The sequence below is a fragment of the Trachurus trachurus genome (genome assembly GCF_905171665.1).
Source record: "Trachurus trachurus genome assembly, chromosome: 23".
NCBI classification, from domain to species: domain Eukaryota; kingdom Metazoa; phylum Chordata; class Actinopteri; order Carangiformes; family Carangidae; genus Trachurus; species Trachurus trachurus.
The window spans coordinates 5,169,582-5,190,815 of NC_139912.1; the positions used below are offsets into that span (position 1 = coordinate 5,169,582).

Genomic DNA, 21,234 nt, shown 5'->3' on the forward strand with positions numbered 1-21,234 from the left:
CTGAATTAATGCGCTGCCTCTCTGTTTGATAGATAACGTGAACACAGACGTTCATGAATCACCTGCTGCTGCTGCAGAAAGGAACAAAAAAAAAAGAAAAAAGGAATAAGTTGAGAGTGAGAAGGACGCACGGAGACGAGCGGTACGTATCCAGGTCGTCTCCATGACAACAGAGACGCTGGGCCATCGATCAGAAGCGGGGAGAAAAGGAGAGAGAGGGGGGAGGAAAGGTAAAATAAATGGTCTGAAGGTGAGTCATCGATCTGAAGTGTCACCGCGAGTGAGAAGCTTCAGCGAAAAAAAGTTGTGAGGAAGAAAAAGCAGCTGGAGATGTAAAAGGAGAAGGAAGGCGCTTTTATTTTGAAAAGGTTGTTGTTGTTGTGGGGGGTGGGAGGGAAAAGGGGGGGCGTTGTGAGAGATTAGGACCCGGTGGCGGTGGCGACCGACCGGGCTGCAGGTCTGCGTGACGCTGAGTGAGTGTGATGGCGAGATGAGGGTGTGACGTGTCGGTTAGAAAACTGGCAGTGACAGTCGAAGCACTTGAAGGAAAACCTGTCTTTCCACTCAGTTTATTTAAAACATTCCTTCTTTGCAGGTGGATGGGAGGTGTGCACATGTTTGTATACGTGTGTGTGTGTGTGTGTGTGTGTGTGTGTGTGTGTGTGTGTGTGTGTGTGTGTGTGTGTGTGTGTGCGTGTGTGTAAGTGTGTGTGTGTGTGCAGTATGCTCTGCTGACCTTTGGTGCTACTACCTAATATCCTGAGTGACTCACTTTCATGCGGCATATTCAAGTTTTCCTCCGTTCAGTGCAAGATTTTTTTTGAAAAAAACAACTTATATTTGACTTTTCGTTAATTCTGGTCACGTCATGTTATGAGGAACGAGTGAAAAAATAAAGTTAAGGCTCATTATTTTCATTTTTCTTGTGTTTTTCATTTAGAAAAAGGTTAAATTTACAATATTTGATGCCTGATAACAGCATAGGGTGTTTGAAAAGCCACAAAACATCTAATTAAAAAGGCAGAAAATTTCAGCGGGGGAAAAAAATGTTTGCACAGATCATTCTGCTTTTCACCCCTGTTTACAGTAAACGAGTTAATGTTTCAATAGCGAGCTCAGCAAACTGTGTTTTGCTTTTGTTTCTGTTGCCACCAAATTCAAATTGAGCAGTAAATTATACGACAGAGTCGCTCACACTCAGAGCTTCTTTGTTAAAACTGTATTTCTTAAAAGGTCACGTGTTGTATAAAGAAAACAGAAGCTGTCCACCAGCAGACCTTTAATAAGGGACGTTTGGTAAATGTTAATTAATTTTAGCTTTTAATGTAACTGGTTTACTACTATTTTGATCCTATAAGTAAAGTTGTAAAGATGTTTTTAAAACTGAATAATCAATAGGATAGATAAAACTATAATATACTTAAGAAAAAGTGTTTTCTCTTTCATGATAAAGTCTCTTTGACTTCCTGTAACTTTGTGATGTCACAACAAAGCAGCCACCAAGCCCCGCCCCCAACCTCGACCCACCATCCAACACTTACAGGATTTGATTTCTCTGAGAGTTTTATTCTGAAATCTGCTCTTTTTTTTTTGGATGGCTCAGAAAACACTCAGCCAATCAGAAGAGAGGCTCAGAGACTCCTCTCTTCTGATTGGCTGACACCGACTCCAGAGAGGAGCTGAGAGAGGAGATGGAAAACTGCACTGAGATGGTTTTTAGACTTTCTTTTGCATCAACGCTTTGAAAATAAAATACAGGAAAAAAAAGGGAAATTTGGAGCTTTAAGATCCAGATTTCATCTTGAATTTAGTTTTTTTTTAAAGAAAAAATAATATTAAACCTGATAAATCCCCAGGAAATAATGAGCCTTTAATTTAAGTATACTAATAACATCTGGAAAGCACTATTTCGTAACAGCCTGATGTGATTGTGCCGATACAGATGTGAAGGTTCAGGTTCATGTGTTTTGCTTCCTACCTTCGGGGGGCATCAGGGTCTTGTTGTTCTGGGCGCACCAGCCCACCGGATGCAGCTCGGCCGTCATGACATCGCACCAGAAGTCGGCCTTGCGGTCGTCGCCGTAGCCGCTGAAGCGCAGCAGCAGCAGCTGGCCACATGTGGTGATGATGGTGGCCACCCAGTACGTGTCCGGGCTGCTCTTATTGGCCACTTCCAGCTTCATGCCGGGCTGGAAGCTGCTCTGCAGGCTGATCTCCACCTGCCGAGGGACGGAGATACGTTTTTTTAAATATAAAAAAAAATAAAGGGAAACTCTGCTAATCCTACACTTAAAGGGATAGTTCAACATGTTGGCAAACTGGCCCATTGCCATAATCCCTATAGTTTTAGGAGTAGGTTTGTTACCTTTAATTGTCGATGCAAGCTATTTTTGGAACAGCGGAGCAGAGCCGTGAGCTGCTCAGAGCTACGCTACGGAGGCTCATGGGATTTCTTGGTTTCACTCATCAAATTCATCAAATACACAATCCAACAACTCCAAAACGCTCTGGTGGACAAGTTGTGACCTGCACATTCACCACGCTATGAGATAATAACAGAACGTTACCAGACAGAGTTGTTTTAGAGGCAAATTCATGCAAAATCGCTGATGCGCGTTCCCGTCGGGGGCGTTTTTCATCAAGCAGTCTCTGCATTTACCTACTAAAACAACTCTGTCTGGTAACGTTGTGTTATTATCTCATAGCGTGGTGAATGTGCAGGTCACAACTTGTCCACCAGAGCGTTGTGGAGTTGTTGGATTGTGTATTTGATGAGTTTGATGAGTAAAACCAAGAAATCCCATGAGCCTCCGTAGCGTAGCTCTGAGCAGCTCACGGCTCTGCTCCGCCGTTCTAAAAATAGCTTGCACCGACAATTAAAGGTAACGAACCCACTGCTATGACTATAGGGGGACATTTTGCCAAAATGTTGAACTATCCCTTTAAAAGGGTCAGTTTGTGGGAAGTTATGCGCAGCCTGTGGAAAACAAACTGATTATGTCATTGAGGTCAATAAGTTTTATGCGAACGAGGCAGAGGCCGCGTCACTGACCCTGGTCACTTCTCAGTTTCATCATCTGTAACCGGATCATGTGGTTTCAGAGCTTGAGTCACACTTAGGACTAAAGGTCGGAGTGTTTTGACTTTTTCCTTTAAAAAAAAAACCTTTTCTCTCTCTCTCTTTCTAGAATATTCAGACAATCTCGGAACTAGAATTACGGCCTTGTGGTCGTATCCCTACGCCGACCAGCAGGAAATGTTGCCACAGTCTTACCCTTCCTGAGTTACAGCACTGAAATAATGGACAGATCAATGTTACGTTATGTTATAATGTCACAATGAAGTTGACCTCTGACGATTTGGATATAAAATATAATCAATCACATCATTTTATCTTCGTAAAATTAGTGGATGAAGTTGCGAGGTGACCTTTGACCACAAAAGTCTAATTAAAGTTCAAGTCAAAGTTAATTTATGAGTTGAATTGGGTGTTTTTGCCAAATTTGAAGAATTTCCTCAAGACATTGCATAATAACGGGTTCTTTAATCGTCTCTAAAATGTGAAAACCTGCTGCTCTCTACCATTATATGTGACTGCAAATAGTTTTTTCTGACTAAAAACAAGCATTTCAGGTGGATTCTGGGAGGTACGAAGTGTATTTTATAGACTAAACGATCCACAAATGGATGAAGAAAGTAATTGTTAGATGCCGTTTTTACACTTTCAGACACAAGATTGCGTGTTTTTGTTTTTTCTTTAAATTGCAGGGCAGCAAAACCACAGGCAGGTGAAGTGAGCACACAGAATAAATGATAAAATAATCACAGAGCAGAATTAATGAAGACTTTTTTTTCCAGAGCTCTGTAACAACAACGGCCTTTTCAAGTTTCTCCCCGGCACGGCACAGATTTATCGCCTCCTCCGGCCCGAGACCCTGAATGCAGCAGCAGCAGCAGCAGCAGCAGCAACATAATGCTGCGTTTCCACCGTAGCCACAGGCTGCCATACAAAAACTCTCGAGAACCCTACAAGCCCGACAGGATGTTCGCATTCAACACTCACACAGACGCACACACTCTCGAGTGAATGGAAAAAGCCAACATCTTAGAAATAAACACAATACAAATGGCCCCGTGACTTCCTGCTACAACAATGCAAACGTGCTGTATCACTCTGGTTGGCTTATGTAAGAGAGAGGGAGAGAGCTACGGGCAGCAAACACTGACTGTGTGTGTGTGTGGTGTGTAGTCATGTGTAGTGTGTGTGGTTGTGTGTGTGTGTGTGTGTGCAGGCCCAAGAGAAATCACTGTTTCAATTTGTCCAGGCAGAGAGAGAGAAAGAGAAAGAGAGAAAAAGAGAGAAAGAGAGAGAGAGAGGAAGGCTGCACTTTACTGAATCACATTTTTCTGGGGAATTCATGGTCTGTTTCCCAGTGACTCAATCCACTTACCAACAAGGCAATTTAGCTTCCCGAGAGACCTGAGCCGCTCAAATCGCCACAGTTTGTCCAACACCGAAGCCTCACACACACACACAAAATAAAAAAAACAAAAACAAAACAAGCCCTACATATTCTAATCTCGTCCTTATTTACACTCAGTGATGTGATGTAAGAAACTGGACGTAACGCGTGACGACGTTTCTTCTCGCTCCGCCCCATTCAGCAGTGAAAGCCGGGACGGGACGGGCCGGAAGGACAGCTGCTCTGTCCCGTCAGCTGAGGTGGATAAAGACCTCGTGTCCAGGATCAACCATGCAGCGTTCGTTCGCCCATCTGGTCGCTCTGATGCTGATGCTGCTGCTGCTGCCACGGTGATGATGATGATGATGATGTAACAAAGTGACAGAGGCAAAAGCAAAACCGGTAATCATCCAGTAACAGGAGGAAAAGGATGCAAAAAACCCCCCCAAAAAACTACAAGACTGGATCAAACTGATTAAATATTAAGAAAAATAATCAAGTTGTGGTGTATGTGTGCAAAAAAGAAGAAAAAAGAGACTGCTGAATAAGCAAAAGCACAAAAATATGACAACACCTAAATATAAATAAAGATAAAATAAATAAAAATAGTAACTTGTTTCTAAAATATGATATCTAACATGAATATTTATGCTTTTTTTTATGCCATGGGGTATTTATTGTCACTGTTTTTATTTATTCTCTAATATGCTTTTTTACTATTTTATGTCTTGTCTTGTTGAATGATGATGTTTATTGTGCAGCTGAGAAACGGAATTTCCTTCGGCATAAATAAAGTATCTATCTATCTATCTATCTATCTATCTATCTATCTATCTATCTATCTATCTATCTATCAATCACAAGTCCTGCTTTAAATCTTCAGCTACATTCAGCGTTTTTCATTAATTTTCTTCAGCTGTTAGTTTCTAATTTCTTGCAGCTTTTTAAACTCTTAAACATTTAAACATGCATCTCTATCTATCTATCTATCTATCTATCTATCTATCTATCTATCTATCTATCTAATTTCATGCAGCTTTATAAATTCTTAAACATGCATCTCTATCTATCTATCTATCTATCTATCTATCTATCTATCTATCTATCTATCTATCTATCTATCTATCTATCTATCTATCTATCTATCTATCTATCTGTCTATGTCCTGCTTTAAATCTTCAGCTACATTCAGCGTTTTTCATTAATTTTCTTCAGCTGTTAGTTTCTAATTTCTTGCAGCTTTTTAAACTCTTAAACATGCATCTCTATCTATCTATCTATCTATCTATCTATCTATCTATCTATCTATCTATCTATCTATCTATCTATCTATCTATCTATCTATCTATCTATCTATCTATCTGAATGCTTTTCAATCTGTTATGTGAATAAAAATTCAAACTACATTAAGCTTTACGCCAATCAATTAACCAATCAATCAAACTGTATCAGCAGCGCAGCAGCTTTCATACAGCTGAGTGCACTTCAAAGACCTTAACGGGCGTCTGACATGCTGCTGCTGCTGCTGCTGCTGATGTGTGTTTAAAACACTGAAAGTAAAATAATTACTTCAATAATCACTTAAGGGACAGGAGGGTAACAGTGGGTCGTGTCTGCTAATCAGAAGCTTTGTAGTTCGATTCCCAGCTCTTCCCCATCATTTGGCACGGACGCTGAACTGAACCCTGAATTGTGTGATGTCCGAACGTGTGTGAACGCAGCGCGGCGGTGCACTCTAAAGAGCTTTGACTGGTGTCTAAGACGAAAGCAGCAAAGTGTTATATAAGCTCAGTCCGTTTTACCGTTTACAAATCCTCCCAAGCAGGAAAAAAAAAAAAAAAAACCACTGAAGCTGCAGCAGAGAAACAAAAAAAGAAAAAAAGAAAAAGAAAAAACCTTCAGTGTCGTCACCAAACCTGAGCTCAGACACCAAAACAATAATCAACCTGATCGTTAGCAACACGTTACCAAGGAAAGAGAAAACTCACAATGTAATTCTCAGTGTCTGATGCTTTGAGCTGCTGTGTTAAATCTTCTATTTGTCTATTGCATCATAGATCATACACATGATGATGTGACCTTTGATGTGCTCTGGTCTCATGCTTCAGTCTTGAATCTTTAAAGGGATAGTTCACCCAAAATTGAAATTTATGGTTGCGAATGGGCCTCACTTTTCTTCGTCCAAAAAGACACACCAAAAATACATCCAAATACCTCCATAGTGCTCGTCTGTAATGTCCCTCTTGTATTGAAGCCCCAACATGAGAAATTGTTCCGAAATTTTTTTTTATAAGTCTATATTTTAAGCTTGTTTGTAGCGGAAGCTCCCAGTGTCTTGGTTCACTGCTCTTCCTGAGATTTGCACTGACCGGCGGAACAATTTCTCATGTCGGGGCTTCAATACAAGAGGGACATTACATACGAGCAGTATGGAGGTATTTGGATGTTTTTTTGGTGTGTCTTTTTGGACAAAGAAAAGTGAGCACCATTCACAACCATTATATGGACAAATACTGCTGCGCGGACCCCTCTGTAACTCCGAGAAGGCACGGAGGACTCTGAAACTTCTCCCAACCCTTAGTCGACACGAGGGTGAGTAGATAATGAGTGAAATTTAAATTTGAATTTTGGGTGAACCATCCCTTTAATGAAACGTTCCCTGACTCGGATTGTTTGTCCAGGGATGTTACCTGAGTAATTTTCTCAGACGTGACACATGGCACAAGACGTCACGCGACTGTTTTCACAACTTAAGTGAAGTCAACAAGTGATGTCAGCTTTGTTATGACGTCTCTAAAACACACAAAGACACAAACATTAACATGCTAAAAAAAAAAATATCAGAAAACTGCTTCGTCAAGCTGCAAACACACAACACAGAACAATGGAACTGTCTCACGGGACGCAAAAAAGTGACGGACCCAACTGAAGACAGAAGCTATAGTTCATATTTACAAAAAAATACTGTTACTGTTCCTTTAAATTTTAAAGGAACAGTAACAGTATTTTCTTTTAAAGTTTAAAAGAAGAAAAAACATATACACAGTGACTCAAATGTGCTGCAAATTCAGAAAACTTCAGCTTCATTAACTGAACGAAACATGAGCTGCAAAAACTCACAACGCAACACAACACAAGTGTTTCCAGGGATGAAAATAAGTGACGGACCAGGCTAAAGGCTAAAGACTAAAGCTAAGCTAACACAGGTTTTTATTATTTTATAGACATTTTTTCTTTTTTCATTTTGCTCTGTTTTGCCCTTTTACAGCTTTTATTGTGTTGGTGCATATATTTCATTGTTTGTGTGTGTGTTTCTATATGCTGATCATAATCTTTGTTTAGCCTATATTGATGCATAGTTTGCCCTCCCTCCATTACTTATCTCTGTCCTGTAGTTGATTTCCACTGTTTCTGTCTTATATGTAAAAGCACTATTCAAGAAAAAAAAAGAAAAAAAGATGCTATACAAATCAAAAATTGGCTTAATATCCAATCAAAGCCTAAACAAACCAGCCTGAATCTGAACCTGTGTGTTTGTTTAAATCAACACAGACTCACAGTCAAAACAACATCTGGCCACTTTGGGAACATTTAAATAACTTGGTTGGGAAGTAAATTCATCATGAGTCTGGCACCGCGGCCGTTCTGCCGAGCTCAGCATTTGGACAAAGAACAACAACGTTAGGCGGGAAAAAAGAAAAAAAAAAGACTAGAAACAATTAGCTGATTCAGTATTATTTTTGGAAAATCCCCTTAATTCAGTTACTCAGGAGTCAGGACCCGCGTGTCTTGATGATATACAGCAGCAGCTTGTCTGGTCAGATCAGACACTGGACAGAAAAAAAACGCAAAGCAGAGTTTGAACCTGGATCATTCATTGGATCGGTCTGAACTGAACTGAACTGGGATCAGCATCGCTTCACTTTGGTATCAGATACAAGTTGAAACCTGGTGAATCAGAGCAGAGCGCAGAACTGAGCCGCTGCCAAGGAAAACCAAAGGAAAACCAAAGGAAAGTACCTCTTCCACTTCACGCCACAGTCTCAGCTCTGATGCACTCATCAATCGATTCCTAACAAGTCCTGCGTTCTTTCTCTTTAAATCTGATGATTCACTTTTCTTGAGAATTTTCTTGACTCAGATTTCGGAGATAGATTTCAAACAGCTGCACAAAAAAAAAAAAAAAAAAAAAAAAGCTTTTCTCTCTTTTCTTTTCGTCATCAGGTGAAATTTCTTTTTTAGCTACAAATCTAATCACTCCATCCCCATCGAGCCCTGCATGCTGAGTGTTTGTGCCAAAATGCTTAGAGATTGCGTCAGATATCGTGTCCAAATCTGAAGATCTGATTTGATTCTGGCTCTTAAAATCTTACAAACAATCTGCTGTTTCCAAGTATTTCTGACACTTTTACTCACTGAGCTGATATTTCAACACGCAAAACTGTTGGTTTATTCTGTCTCAGTCCAAAAAACACACACACACACGCACACACACACATCATCCTGCCACCCAAAACACTCACTAAAACACCAAACATGGATTAATCCGCCACTGAAAACAAATGCACCATTTCCTCCTGAGGGAGTTGAGCAGCGTTTCCCCTCAAAACTTCAATAACCACAATCACTGCATTAAAGGAATAGTTGTCTTTAATTGTAATGTTATGGTTGTACCTGTCTGACAGGTGCTGCAGATACAAAGAGAATTTAAAGGAATAGTTCACCAAAAAATGAAATTCATTAGTCATTATTGACTCACCCTCATGCTGATGAATACTCAAGAGTAGTTTTTTATTCCTCAAAGTGCATCTGGAGACCCGGGAGGGGCGTTCAAAACTTTATATGAGAGTCAATAGCGCCCGACACAAAAAGGTCCATAAAACTACACAAAAAACATTTAATATTCCTCCATATAGTCCGGGTTTACTCAAACCGACGTCATTTAGGACATTTTTACAGCCTAATGTCCTAAATGATGTTGGTGCGTAAACTCTTGACTATATTCCTTCAGGACACTTAGTGGACAAGCAGTAAGGAGGAATATTAAATGGTTTTTGTGTAGTTTTATGGACCTTTTTGTGTCGGGCCCTATTGACTCTCATATAAGGATTTCGTTGGACTACGAATCGGCCTCCCGGGTCTCCAGATGCACTTTGAGGAATAAAAAACTACTCCAGAGTATTCATCAGCATGAGGGTGGGTGAGTCAACAATGACTGAATTTCATTTTTTGGTGAACTATTCCTTTAAATTCTCTTTGTATCTGCAGCAGCACCTGTCAGACAGGTACAACCATAACATCACATTACATTACATTACAATTAAAGACAGAGGCGTTTCACCACAAAGGGCTTCATGGGAACGTCACCAACGCTCAGGGATTTAAAAGAACAACGTGACTCATCTCTCATAGATTTGTTTAACCAAGAAGGATTAAAGGCTCAAAGGAAGTCAAAGTCTTCACTGATATTACTATTACCTGTCTGTTCACATTTAAAAAGCCACACAGGCATACACTTACACCTGTTTTTTATATGTTATCTTATTATTTCAAAAAGAATAAATAAATAAACGATGCCATTCCTCCGAGTGAGGAGGAGGATAATTGCAAATATGAACTATTTCACCCAGCTCTGGAACTTCTGCCACCAAACGACTTCCCTCTGTGCTCTGTTTCCTTTCGTGCACTGTTTCCTTTCGTATGCCTCTGTAATTACACACAACTGTGTTTACAGAAGCGTGTGGAGGTTGTTGTCAAACGACTTGTGCGTCACGAAACGAAGCATCAGTAGTAACCTCGGCCCCGACCCGACCCTGTGTGTGTCATTAAAGGATTTCTGCAGATGGTATTTCACCTGCAAGAGGCTGTGTTTAACGGATCACTGTGGCGATGGGAGCCATGTGATGATGATGATGTGCGACGGTCGGACACTCACGTGTTTGAAGGTGGTGTGGGGGGCGGCGTTGGCCCCCGTCTCCTCCATGTACTCCTCCCAGTTAAACTCCGCCTCCTCCTCCATGGACTCTGCGTCTGAGTGGACAGAAGCTCCCGTCAATCAAAACTAAACCAAACTAAACATCGCACACACAGGAGGCAATTCAACACAGAAAGTCAGTGTGTGTGTTTGTGCACTGCAAAAAATCTAAATCTTACCAAGAATATTTGTCTTATTTCTAGTCAAAATGTCATTTCTAGTCAAAACAAATCTCATTATACCTCAAATAAGACTCATCACATCAAAAAGTAGCTTGTTTTTAGACACTTTTTACTTCTTTCAAGCATATTTTCTCTTGAAATAAGAAGAAAAATCTGATAGTGGAGCAAGTTTTTCTTTCTTATTACAAGCACAAAAAAAACTTGCTTTCACTGGCAGATTTTTCTACTTATTTCAAGTGAAAATTTGTTTGAAACAAGTGAAAATTATCTTAAAAACAAGTAGATTTTTAGGTGATGAGTCGTATTTTAAGTGGAAAGAGATTAGTTTTGACCAGAAATGAGACATTTTGACAAGAAATAAGACAAATATTCTTGGGAAGATTTTGAGTTTTTGCAGTGTGTGTGTAACGAGAGGAAGCTGCTGTTTTGATGAAGTTTATTTCTATTCACTCATGCACACTCACACACACATAACAAACAGAACTAACTATTAGCACCCTGCAAACACATCATGTGTCAAACATTGCACATTTTCTTCTCAGTTAATTGTCAAACACACACATGCACTTCTGCACAGTCGTGACAAACTACAAACTTTTCTTCCTGTGATCTTCAAAAATTCAGAAGTTTTCCTTCAGTATCAAAAGTAAGTGAATCTTTGTTTCTACTAAGTGTCTACACTGCAAAAACTCAAACTCTTTCCAAGAATATTTGTCGTATTTCTTGTCAAAATGTCTCATTTCTAGTCAAAACTAATCTCTTTCCACTTAAAATAAGACTCATCACCTAAAAATGTACTTGTTTTTAGATCATTTTCACTTGTTTCAAACAAATTTTCACTTGAAATAAGTAGAAAAATCTGCCAGTGAAAGCAAATTTTGTGCTTGTAATAAGGAAGAAAAACTTTTCTACTTATTTAAAGTAAAAAATATGCTTGAAAGAAGTAAAAAAGTGTCTAAAAACAAGCTCTTTTTTAATGTGATGAGTCTTATTTTAAGTATAATGAGATTTGTTTTGACTAGAAATAAGACAAATATTCTTGGTAAGATTTTGAGTTTTTGCAGTTTAATAAACACGATTTCTTATGTTGCACGTTGACTAAAATGTAAACAACCCACTTGTGCTATATACTGACTGGATGTGGATGTGGTGCAGTCAGTCAGTGCCTAAAATAAACCGTCACAGTCGACTCTACTGTTTTATTCTAACAGGAAGTGATGTCATCAAACGTTTTCAGGTTATCTATGAGGTTTCTCTGCTCTTCTCATTAGGAGGTGGACAGGAAACATGAGCAAACACGTGTACAATTCATGTTTTACCACTATCCCAGAGTTTGTTTTCCAGCAGTGAGCATTTCCTGCATTTCCTCTGTGCAATGCATTATGGGACATTCAGTGCATTAACAGCAAAAGAATCTGTTGGCACTTTTTAACTGAAGTGTAACCACATTGTAAGTGTGAAATCTTGACACGCTCAAACCTACGTAACAACTGCGGAGTTGGGACACGGCTAACGACTCCTCCTGCTTCGTATACATCCCAAATAACAAATTATTATCACTAACATCTTCACCCTTAATAGGAAAAAGAAAAAGAAAAAAAAGCACACACTGGCGGTATCTCGTAGTGTTGCATCATCTGACACATTCTGTAACACATACTAACTAACTAACTGTAATAGCTTCAGTTTCACGCTTTTCTAAAGACTTGAAACGAGCTGATGCCGAGAAATGAGACGCTAACGAATCCTGAGGTGCCAGAAGAGACAATCTGGTTCTTTTAGACATTTTAAACCCCTGGATAAGTACAAAAAAGGGACAACTTTTTCCCTAAAATATGCTCTATTAATATTTATAATACCGTAAATACAGCACATGCATTAACCTGCAGATAAAGAGAACGAACACTGAAGGTAAAATCTAAAACTTTGATATCTACACAATAGAAAAGCTGATTTACAGACGGATATTAAAGGGATAGTTCACCCAAAATTCAAATTTCACTCATTTTCTACTCACTCTCATGTCGACTAAAGGCTGGGAGAAGTTTCAGAGTTATCCATGCCTTCTCTGAGTTACGGGGGGGTCCGCGCAGCAGTATTTGTCCATATAATGGTTGTGAATGAATACCACTTTTCTTCGTCCAAAAAGACACACCAAAAAACATCCAAATACCTCCATACTGCTCGTATGTAATGTCCCTCTTGTATTGAAGCCCCGACATGAGAAATTGTTCCGCCGGTTTGATTTGCACTGACACTGGGAGCTTCCGCTACAAACAAGCTTAAAATATAGACTTATTTAATTTTTTTCGGAACTTTTTCTCATGTCAGGGCTTCAATACAAGAGGGACATTACAGACAAGCAGCATGGAGGTATTTGGATGTTTTTTGGTGTGTCTTTTTGGACAAAGAAAAGTGAGCACCATTCACAACCATTATATGGACAAATACTGCTGCACGGAGACCCCCTGTAACTCAGAGAAGGAACGGAGGACTCTGAAACTTCTCCCAGCCCTTAGTCGACATGAGGGTGAGTAGAAAATTAGTGAAATTTGAATTTTGGGTGAACTATCCCTTTAACCACTGACGCATCTTAAGGTCGTCTTTCCAGAATAGAGAGATTCCTCCCTTCCTCATCGTTCACCTGATCTCACCTGAGGGGGGGGCGGGGCTAATATGAAGCTATATAGGCAGCGCTCACCTGTGTTCACCTCCTCTTCTTTCCCATTGGTGGAGCTGTAGGCCTTGACCGTGGTGAGGGCCAACGGCTGCTCCTGAGCACGAGACTGCTGCTGCATCCTCCGCTTCCCTGGCGAGTGTCGACTTCAGACCTGAGGTGTCTCACTTCCTCCTCACTGCATCTCTCTCTCTCTCTGTCTTTTTTCCTTTGCAGCCCTGAAGGAGGAAAAAAAAAAGTTGAATTAATGCTCTAATTTCTGCAGGATTCTTGCAGAAGCGCCAGCCTTTTTTCTTAAAGTAGCGTGACAGTTCATAAAAGATTTAAAGTTCACCCAAAACACACACACACACACACACACACCCACTAGTAAGAATTTCCCTGGAAAAGTCATCCTGCAGACAGGAAATGATGCACTTTTGCATCTCCAGTTTCTTCAGAACAAACAAAAGAAAGAAGAAGTGGGTGGTTTTGCATGAGCGACGGCAGCGGTCACTGTGGCTGAGACGGGGCAGGAAGAAATACATGCCACCTCCAAAAAGCTTCAACTTTAACGCCGTTTGCACAAGAAACAGCTGATCAGATTCTGCTGCTGCTGCTTCGTGTGTGCACTGATCAAACAAGACATTAAACACACACACACACACACACACACACACACAGGACCAAGCTTCAGCATCATTAAAAGCCGAGTTGAAATCCTGTTACTCTGTCTCTTATACTCTGTCGGTTTTATGCATATCGTCTCCCGGCTGCATGTATTTGCATACCACAGGATTTAAAAAAGAAAAAGAAAAAAGGAAAAAAGAAAGAAACGCTGCATGTGTGTGTGATAAACCAATCAGAGCGCGACATACTGTAGTAGAAAAACTGGAAAGGCGCGAGCGAGCAGGAGAAGGAGGATGGTGAAATTGAGCGACCTGACAGTAAAAAGCGAGGGAGAGCAGAGAGAGAGAGAGAGAGAGCTGCAGAGCTGCAGGCGGAATATGGAAGGTGGAAAGAGGAAGTGCGACGATAAATATGTATCATGACATGTACAGAGAGGGACACGCTGCCCCTGAGATCACCACGACGACGACACGCTGCTGCTGCTGCACACAAACCAGTTCAGATCAAGAAAAAAGCCAAAAGTGAAACATGATGCAAACTGATGGAAAAAAAAAAACCCAAACACATCGTTCATTTGTCGACACTTTTTTCACCAGCAAAGTGTTTTGTTGGGTTTTTTTCCCCCTCTCGACTCTGTGATGAAACCGCTCTGATTAATCACTGTGCTGCAAACGAATGACGTGATCAATCAATCAATCAATCAATCAATCAATCAATCAATCAATCAATCAATCAATCAATCAATCAATCAATCAATCAATCAACCAGTCAATCACTGATCCTGATGCGTCTAATTAGTGCCGTCCTGAGCCGACAGTTTTATCAATGTATAAATATCTGCTGCTCATTTCATTATGAAGGTTAAAAGGCTTAATAGATGCTCTTTATTTTTTAATCAGATCACGACTTTTAAACTATTTTGCAAACTTTGTATAATCGTCACACACATATGCAGCTGTTGTGTATTTATTCCTTTAAGTATTTCTGGGCATTTTCTTACTTTAATTAGATAGGCATCAAACTGGAGACTTTATTTCCACCTACAGAACCATCTCATCTTCTAGATTAATTCATTTGGAAATGGCAAAAAGAGTCTTTGTTCTTGTCATCAAATGTCTTATTTCACAAACCAGAATCACATCCAATGCCTATTTTAGGCCAGGTGCCGGATAGTCAGGATAATTGCAAAGAAAAAAAGGGGAATATCCGCACACTGGATTATAGCTCCCATTTATTGGATAGCCTATTGCTTGCAACGTTTCAACCGATGTGGACTTCCTCAGGCAAAAAAAAAAAAAAAGGAAGACTGAGGAAGACCACATGGGGTCGAAACGTTGCAAGCAATTGTCTATCCAATAAATGGGAGCTATAATCCAGTGTGCGGATATTCCCCTTTTTTTCTTATTTCACAAACCAGTCACCTCAAATCTCATACAATTCAGTTTAAAACTATAAGAAAAGAAGAGAAAAGCAACAGATCCTCACACACAGAAGAAGAGGTTTTCAATCTTTAACTATCAATCTCCCGATCAATGATCATATCAGCTCTCATTTCAATCACAGTAGATGTTACAGGTCTGAACCAGAACAGACTGAAGAACCAGTTTGTTTCTGAAACTGTCTGAACTGAAGGATCAACAACAACAACAACATGTGAGAATAACACAACAACAACAACAACAGAGGCTGTTTATCACTTGCCTGGTGTTTGTCTCCTCCGTCACATCACCACCACCACCACCAGTGACTCACTCACTCAGCAACTTCCACCCACTTTCATCAACCTGGCAATTAAAGCCGAGGCTCGCTGCCATCACAATCACACAGCCATCCTCACACTAACACACACACACACACACACACACACACTAACACACACACACTAACACACACACACACAGAAAAAGGAAAAAAAAGCCAAAAAAACAGATCCAGATCAAGGTCGTCACTTTGGAAAAAAAACTCCAACTTTAAAAATCAATCTCCAAAAGAGCAGGAAGTGAAGTATCCTTGTTCGGTTAAAATCTGATGAGTTGTTCCCAGGCAGAATTTGTAAAAAAGGGAGAAAAAAAAAGAAAAATTAAAATTAAAAACCACAAAAAAAGAGTGAGAATCCAACAATCCTCTGACGACAACGACGACGACAATGAACACAGAATGAAACACCCTGGAGATCCTGAGGAAATTAAAGCTCAGAGAGAAACGGCTCGGGCTGCCGTGTGAGCCGAGTGTATTTACAGAACTAGAACTGTGTGTGAGGCTGCGACGGTGTAGCCGTGTGTGAGCGTGTGTGTGCGTCTGTGTATGTGTGTGTGTGTTAGCCACCCTCCTCCTCCTCCTCCTCCTCCTGCTCCTCCTCCTCCTCCACCACTACTACCACGACACACACACACCAACAGTAGCTCCAGCATACACATCCATTGCGTAAACAACAAGCTGAGCTAATTTGGCTCACATGACACCGACCGCTGCCCCTCTAACCCCCCCCTCCCCTCTTACCCCTCCCCACCCCCCCCCACCCCCGACCCCTCCCCACCCCACCGCCCCCTTCACAGCCTATCACTGTTCCTTTCCTCACAATCTCCAGCTGCATCATTGACACATCACTGTCTGTTGTTGTTACAGCTCATCAAACTGCAGATCTTCAACTCGGTTTTTCCCTTCAAATTCCCCTCTAGCGACTGTTTTGGGTTTTTTTTGTTTTTCTTTTCTCTCTCTCCCCCTTAACGCTTAACATTAACATAACAGAAGGTTTGGTGCAACAGTGACTGTGCAGAAGATGCGTTATGATCTCATCAAGCAGACATATATAGGAAATGAATTGACATTAAGCTTCTCAAAAGTGACATTTTGCTGCTTTTTTTTTCTGTGCAAAGACGCAATTTGAAGGCATTTCTTTGGATTTTTTGAACTTTTTTTTACTACTTTATCACTCTTTCTTCACACTTTCTCACTAGATTTATTAAAAATATGAACAAAAGATGAATAAAATTGAAATAAAATGACTTAAAAGACTAATATAAGTGATCTGGATGCAGCCCAGTGTGGAATTGCACACTGTTTTTGCCTCATTCTGGCTCCACACTGCAGCACATTGGATCTGAACTTCAACAATGAGCGCCTATAGTTCAAGAGCCGAGACTCTGAGCTTTAATTTGAGGGTTGGAACGACCACATGAGATGAAGAGTGTAGGAGCTGCAGCCCTGTCATTGTCCTGCTGCTGCTACTGCTACTGCTGCTGCTGCTGCTGCTGCTACAGGAACTCGACTCTACTCAGATACAGATGTTATGAACACCATGAAAAAAATCCAAAAAATGGACCTCAGAGTCAAAAAAACAGGAAATGTGTCACCGTCCAAATACTTATGGACTGCGTTTTGGTCATTTCCCCCCTTTTTTTAAAAAAGAAATTCACCCTGACACATTTATTACATTTTGCAAACTTTTTGGACGCCCTTTGGAATTTCAAAGGTCACATATTTCAGTCTCTTTTATCAACTTCCCAGAGGGTCTTTCTTTCTTTCTTCCTTTGAGAGAACGTTTCTCATTTCATAAGCAACAAAAGAGCCGAACCACAGCTCTGTGCACACACATCGTGCAACTACAACCCCCAAAAAAACCCTTTAATTATATAATCATATTCCTGTGGGTGTATAAACTGTTAGGATGTGTCGATCATCCAGCAGGTTAGAAGACAGAATGGAAACGACTAAATCCCACATCCTCCTTCGAAAACGTTGATTGAACATACAGTATTTATAATAATAATAATTAATAAAAAGGGGAGAAAAGTCAGATTAAAGTCAACTTTAATCGACTTGTGTGCGCCGTCGTCTTCCTGTAAGAGCATGTCGAGTTTCTCTCCGTTTGGTTAAACAAGTTTTATAACGCTCGGGGGCAGAAAAGCATCCACAAGGTTGTTGTCAGTGTCAGCGTTGTTTTGTCTCTCGTTCATTTTTATCTCTGAAACAAACTGACATTTTGGAGGATTTCTGGGTTTTTTTTTCTCTTCTATTTCCTCATTGGGAGTCCATGCAGCGTCCCGGAGGAAACAGCCCACAGATTGGGCACCGGGGGGGATTAAACTGGTCTGGGAGAGTTAATCTCAGACGCGGGACATTTGTGGTCTCAGATTGAGAGGAGGGATTTCCTTCCTTCCTTCCTTCTTTTTTTTTTTTTTTTTTGTTGTGTGTGTTATTGATTAGCCCCTGATGGGGGAGCCGGGCATCCACGTGTTGTCCTCCTGCCTTTCCCTAAACCCATCCATGCCAAAGATTTAATGGGGGATTTAGGAGATTAACTACCACTGCATGGGCTTGGGTTTTATTGCATTACTCCCTATTAGGTTCTCCTCTTTTAGACCCATCCAAGAGTTGTTTCCTCTTGGCAACATCGAAAGCCTTGATGTAACAATTTGTCCTCTGTTTCCTACAGTTTTTAACATAGATGCACGCACAATGCAGCACTGTGTCTCCCCCCCCCCCGCCCCCCCGTGCCCAATTATACGACAATCTGATGCTCACTGAAATCAGCTAACTATACAAAATGATGGAGGCAAACAGCAACAGAAAAACAGAGGAGGAAAACAGTGCAAGAGAGGAGGAAGAAGAGAAGAAGGAGGAGGAGGAGGAGGAGGAGGAGGAAAAGAGGGGGGACTCCCTCAGCCGGGGGCGTTTTCTTATTTCAACATCAATGACTGGAAACACCGTCCGTCCTGCAAAACATCACGCACAAGCACAACAACTACAGTGGAAAAGCAGCAGCAGCAGGAAGGAAAGAAGGACAGAACAAAAGAAAGAAAGAAACAAAGTAAGAAAGAAAGAAACAAAGCAAAAATAAATAAAAAAGAAGATTGTGCCTAGCTCTTTCCTCCTACAGGAAACTTCTTGCCAAAACCAGCAGCTCAAACCATCAATAACTTGCAGCAGCAGGAGCCATATTGATATTAATGCATCATATATATATATTTTTTTTTACTTTTATGGGCCACGTTTTCATCTCTCCCTTTGAAACGTGCTCTCTTTCTTTCTTTCTTTTGCTTTTTTTTGGGAAAGGATGAGAGGATGGAGGTGGGGGCTGCGCTCACCCATCATCTCCCCTCTGTACTCCTCCACTACTCTACACTTGCAGCAGCAGCAGCAGCAGCAGCAGCTCCTCCAAAGGGAAGGAAGAAAGAAAAGAAAGAAATATCTATGGAGCAACAAGGGAAAATCTTAGAAAAACGCGATGATTTATTCATATTTGCACATGAGGAAATAACGTGTTCAGCCGCTGCCGCTGCTGCTGCTGCTGCTGCTGCTGCTGCTAACGTGCTGCAAGTCTTTTATTGTTTCTCTTCGTTATGGTGACGAATTTAATCTGGAGGAGGAAGAAGAAGAGGAAGAGGAGGAGGAGGAGGAGGAGGAAATATCCTAAAGGGGAAATAATGCAAAGCTGCGGATTTGCACAGACCGCCCGCAACACAACAACATTCACACCAACAACAACCAAAAAGAAATAATTAAACAGATCCGCGCGGGTTAAGGTTTAACCCAATTATCTGCTTAATCGCTGCAATTTTTTCTCCCCTCCATAGAGAAACAACAACAGCAACAACTGACCAATCATCTGCATATTATAATCTCAGATTGTGAGCTTTTATAAAGGGAGAGGACACACAAAAAACACAATATCAAACCGATCAACTACAGTAGAGAAGATATCGAATGAGCTGCAGCAGTCTCTCAATTTCTTTTAATTCTTTTTTTCTCTCTTTAGATAAAAGTGAAAGAGGAAACGTTAAGTGCACATGAGGAAGATGAGTGAGTGAGTGTTGAGAGTGAGTGCGTGAGGCGGTGAAGGGGTGTAGCCGAGCAGCAAGCAGGCAGCAGTGAGTCAGTCAGTCAGTCAGCCAGTCGGGCAGCAGCAGCCAGGCAGCTCAGCCTCAGAGCAGAGCTGCTGGATCTCCGGTCATGTACTTTGCACACTCAAAACTGCAGCGGAAAAAAACTCCCCCGGAGTTGCCAAATGCACACTTTGAATTTAATTGATTAACCCTCGTGCTTGTCCATCAAAAGAAACCGAACCGGGCGCGTTATCTGCCGTCGTTTTATTTTTTCCTCGTTCAAAGATTTTAAGGCGCAGTTTTTCCCCCTCAACACACGAGCACCACCATAACCCGCCATGTTGAAAGTGCTTTGACATTTTGGCAGTGTCCGGTATTTTCCGACGGCGTGTGTGCGTGTGTGTCAATGTGTGTGTGTGTGTATTTTTTTTTTTTAAACGCACCTTAAGGTGTCGAAAAAAAAAATCCCACATGACTCATCTGTCCGACGGTGACAAGTCATTTCTAACGTTAAAATGTACGCAAAACAACTTCGCATCAGACAAACAAAATATATAAAAACAATATAAATTTCCACATTCACGCGCGACAATAAAAACACGTTATTAGCTCTTATCTCGCGCACGTCATTTTTCCCAGAAACACTTATTATTATTATTAATAACGCGATAGGTTTTTCACGTGAAGAGAAAGGGAAAGAAAACAACGCAATAAACGGTAGGTATTACCGACACAGCGTCCTGTCCTCTCTCCGGTTGAAAAGCTGTTAATTACAGCGCACGAGACACACTTTGAACAACTTGGGGGGGCTGAGGCTCGCGGACGAATTCACGCTCGCGACTATTTTTTTGCTCGTTTCTACAGAAACCGCCGCTGCCGCCGCCTCGGGAGCACTTCACTTCACGGCTTGCTGTTTTTTTCTGTTTTTTTTTTCCTACTAAAGCGGAGGAGGAGGAGGAGGAGGAAAAATAACTCTCCCCGTGTGTGTGTGTGTGTATGTGTGAATGTGTGTGTGTGTGTGTTTTTTTTATATTCCGTCGACATAACGAAAATAACAAAACGCAGCAGCCCCGTGAAAAGCCTCCCCACGAGCCGTCACCTGTCTTACCTGTCCAAGTTTTTTGTCGCCTCTCCGTCTCGAGACCCCCTCTCCTTTTTTTCTCTCTCCCCTCGCTCTCTCTCTCTCCACCTCTCTCTCTTTCTCTCTCTCTCCACCTCTCCCTCTCTCGCTCTCTCTCCTTCCTCCTCTCCTCGTTCAAGCCGACGAGCGAAGCGAGCGAGCGACGTCTTTCAGCTGCTGCTGCTGCCCCCGTTTCCAATATGGCATCTCCCATCTGCGCATGTCCAAAAAAAAAACATCTACAGATATTTTCAAGCCAACTCCTTCATTGACCTTTTAGTGCAGCAGCAGCATAATAATAATACTTTATTTTTTATTTTTAAATCCTCAGCCCATGATATAAATAGGAAACCTACTCACTTCGCTCGACACCAGCACTGCTAA

General features: G+C 41.1%; 1 protein-coding gene across 3 annotated transcripts in view; it reads right to left on the minus strand.

Moving 5' to 3' along the window:
• Window positions 1-21,005, minus strand: part of sfmbt2 (Scm like with four mbt domains 2) — a 61,374-nt gene extending 40,369 nt beyond the window's left edge. Inside the window, exons 1-4 of one of the 3 annotated variants that reach the window (XM_083999684.1) lie at window positions 20,839-21,005; window positions 13,321-13,514; window positions 10,399-10,493; window positions 1,979-2,219 (exon numbers count right to left, since the gene is read on the minus strand). In XM_083999684.1, the coding sequence (XP_083855810.1) occupies window positions 1,979-2,219; window positions 10,399-10,493; window positions 13,321-13,417 (433 nt within the window). In that variant the 5' untranslated portion in view covers window positions 13,418-13,514; window positions 20,839-21,005. Of the gene's footprint in view, window positions 1-1,978; window positions 2,220-10,398; window positions 10,494-13,320; window positions 13,515-20,819 lie in introns of all 3 variants that reach the window. The other 2 variants (XM_083999682.1, XM_083999683.1) reach the window with 2 other exon arrangements.
• Window positions 21,006-21,234: the final 229 nt, after the last annotated feature.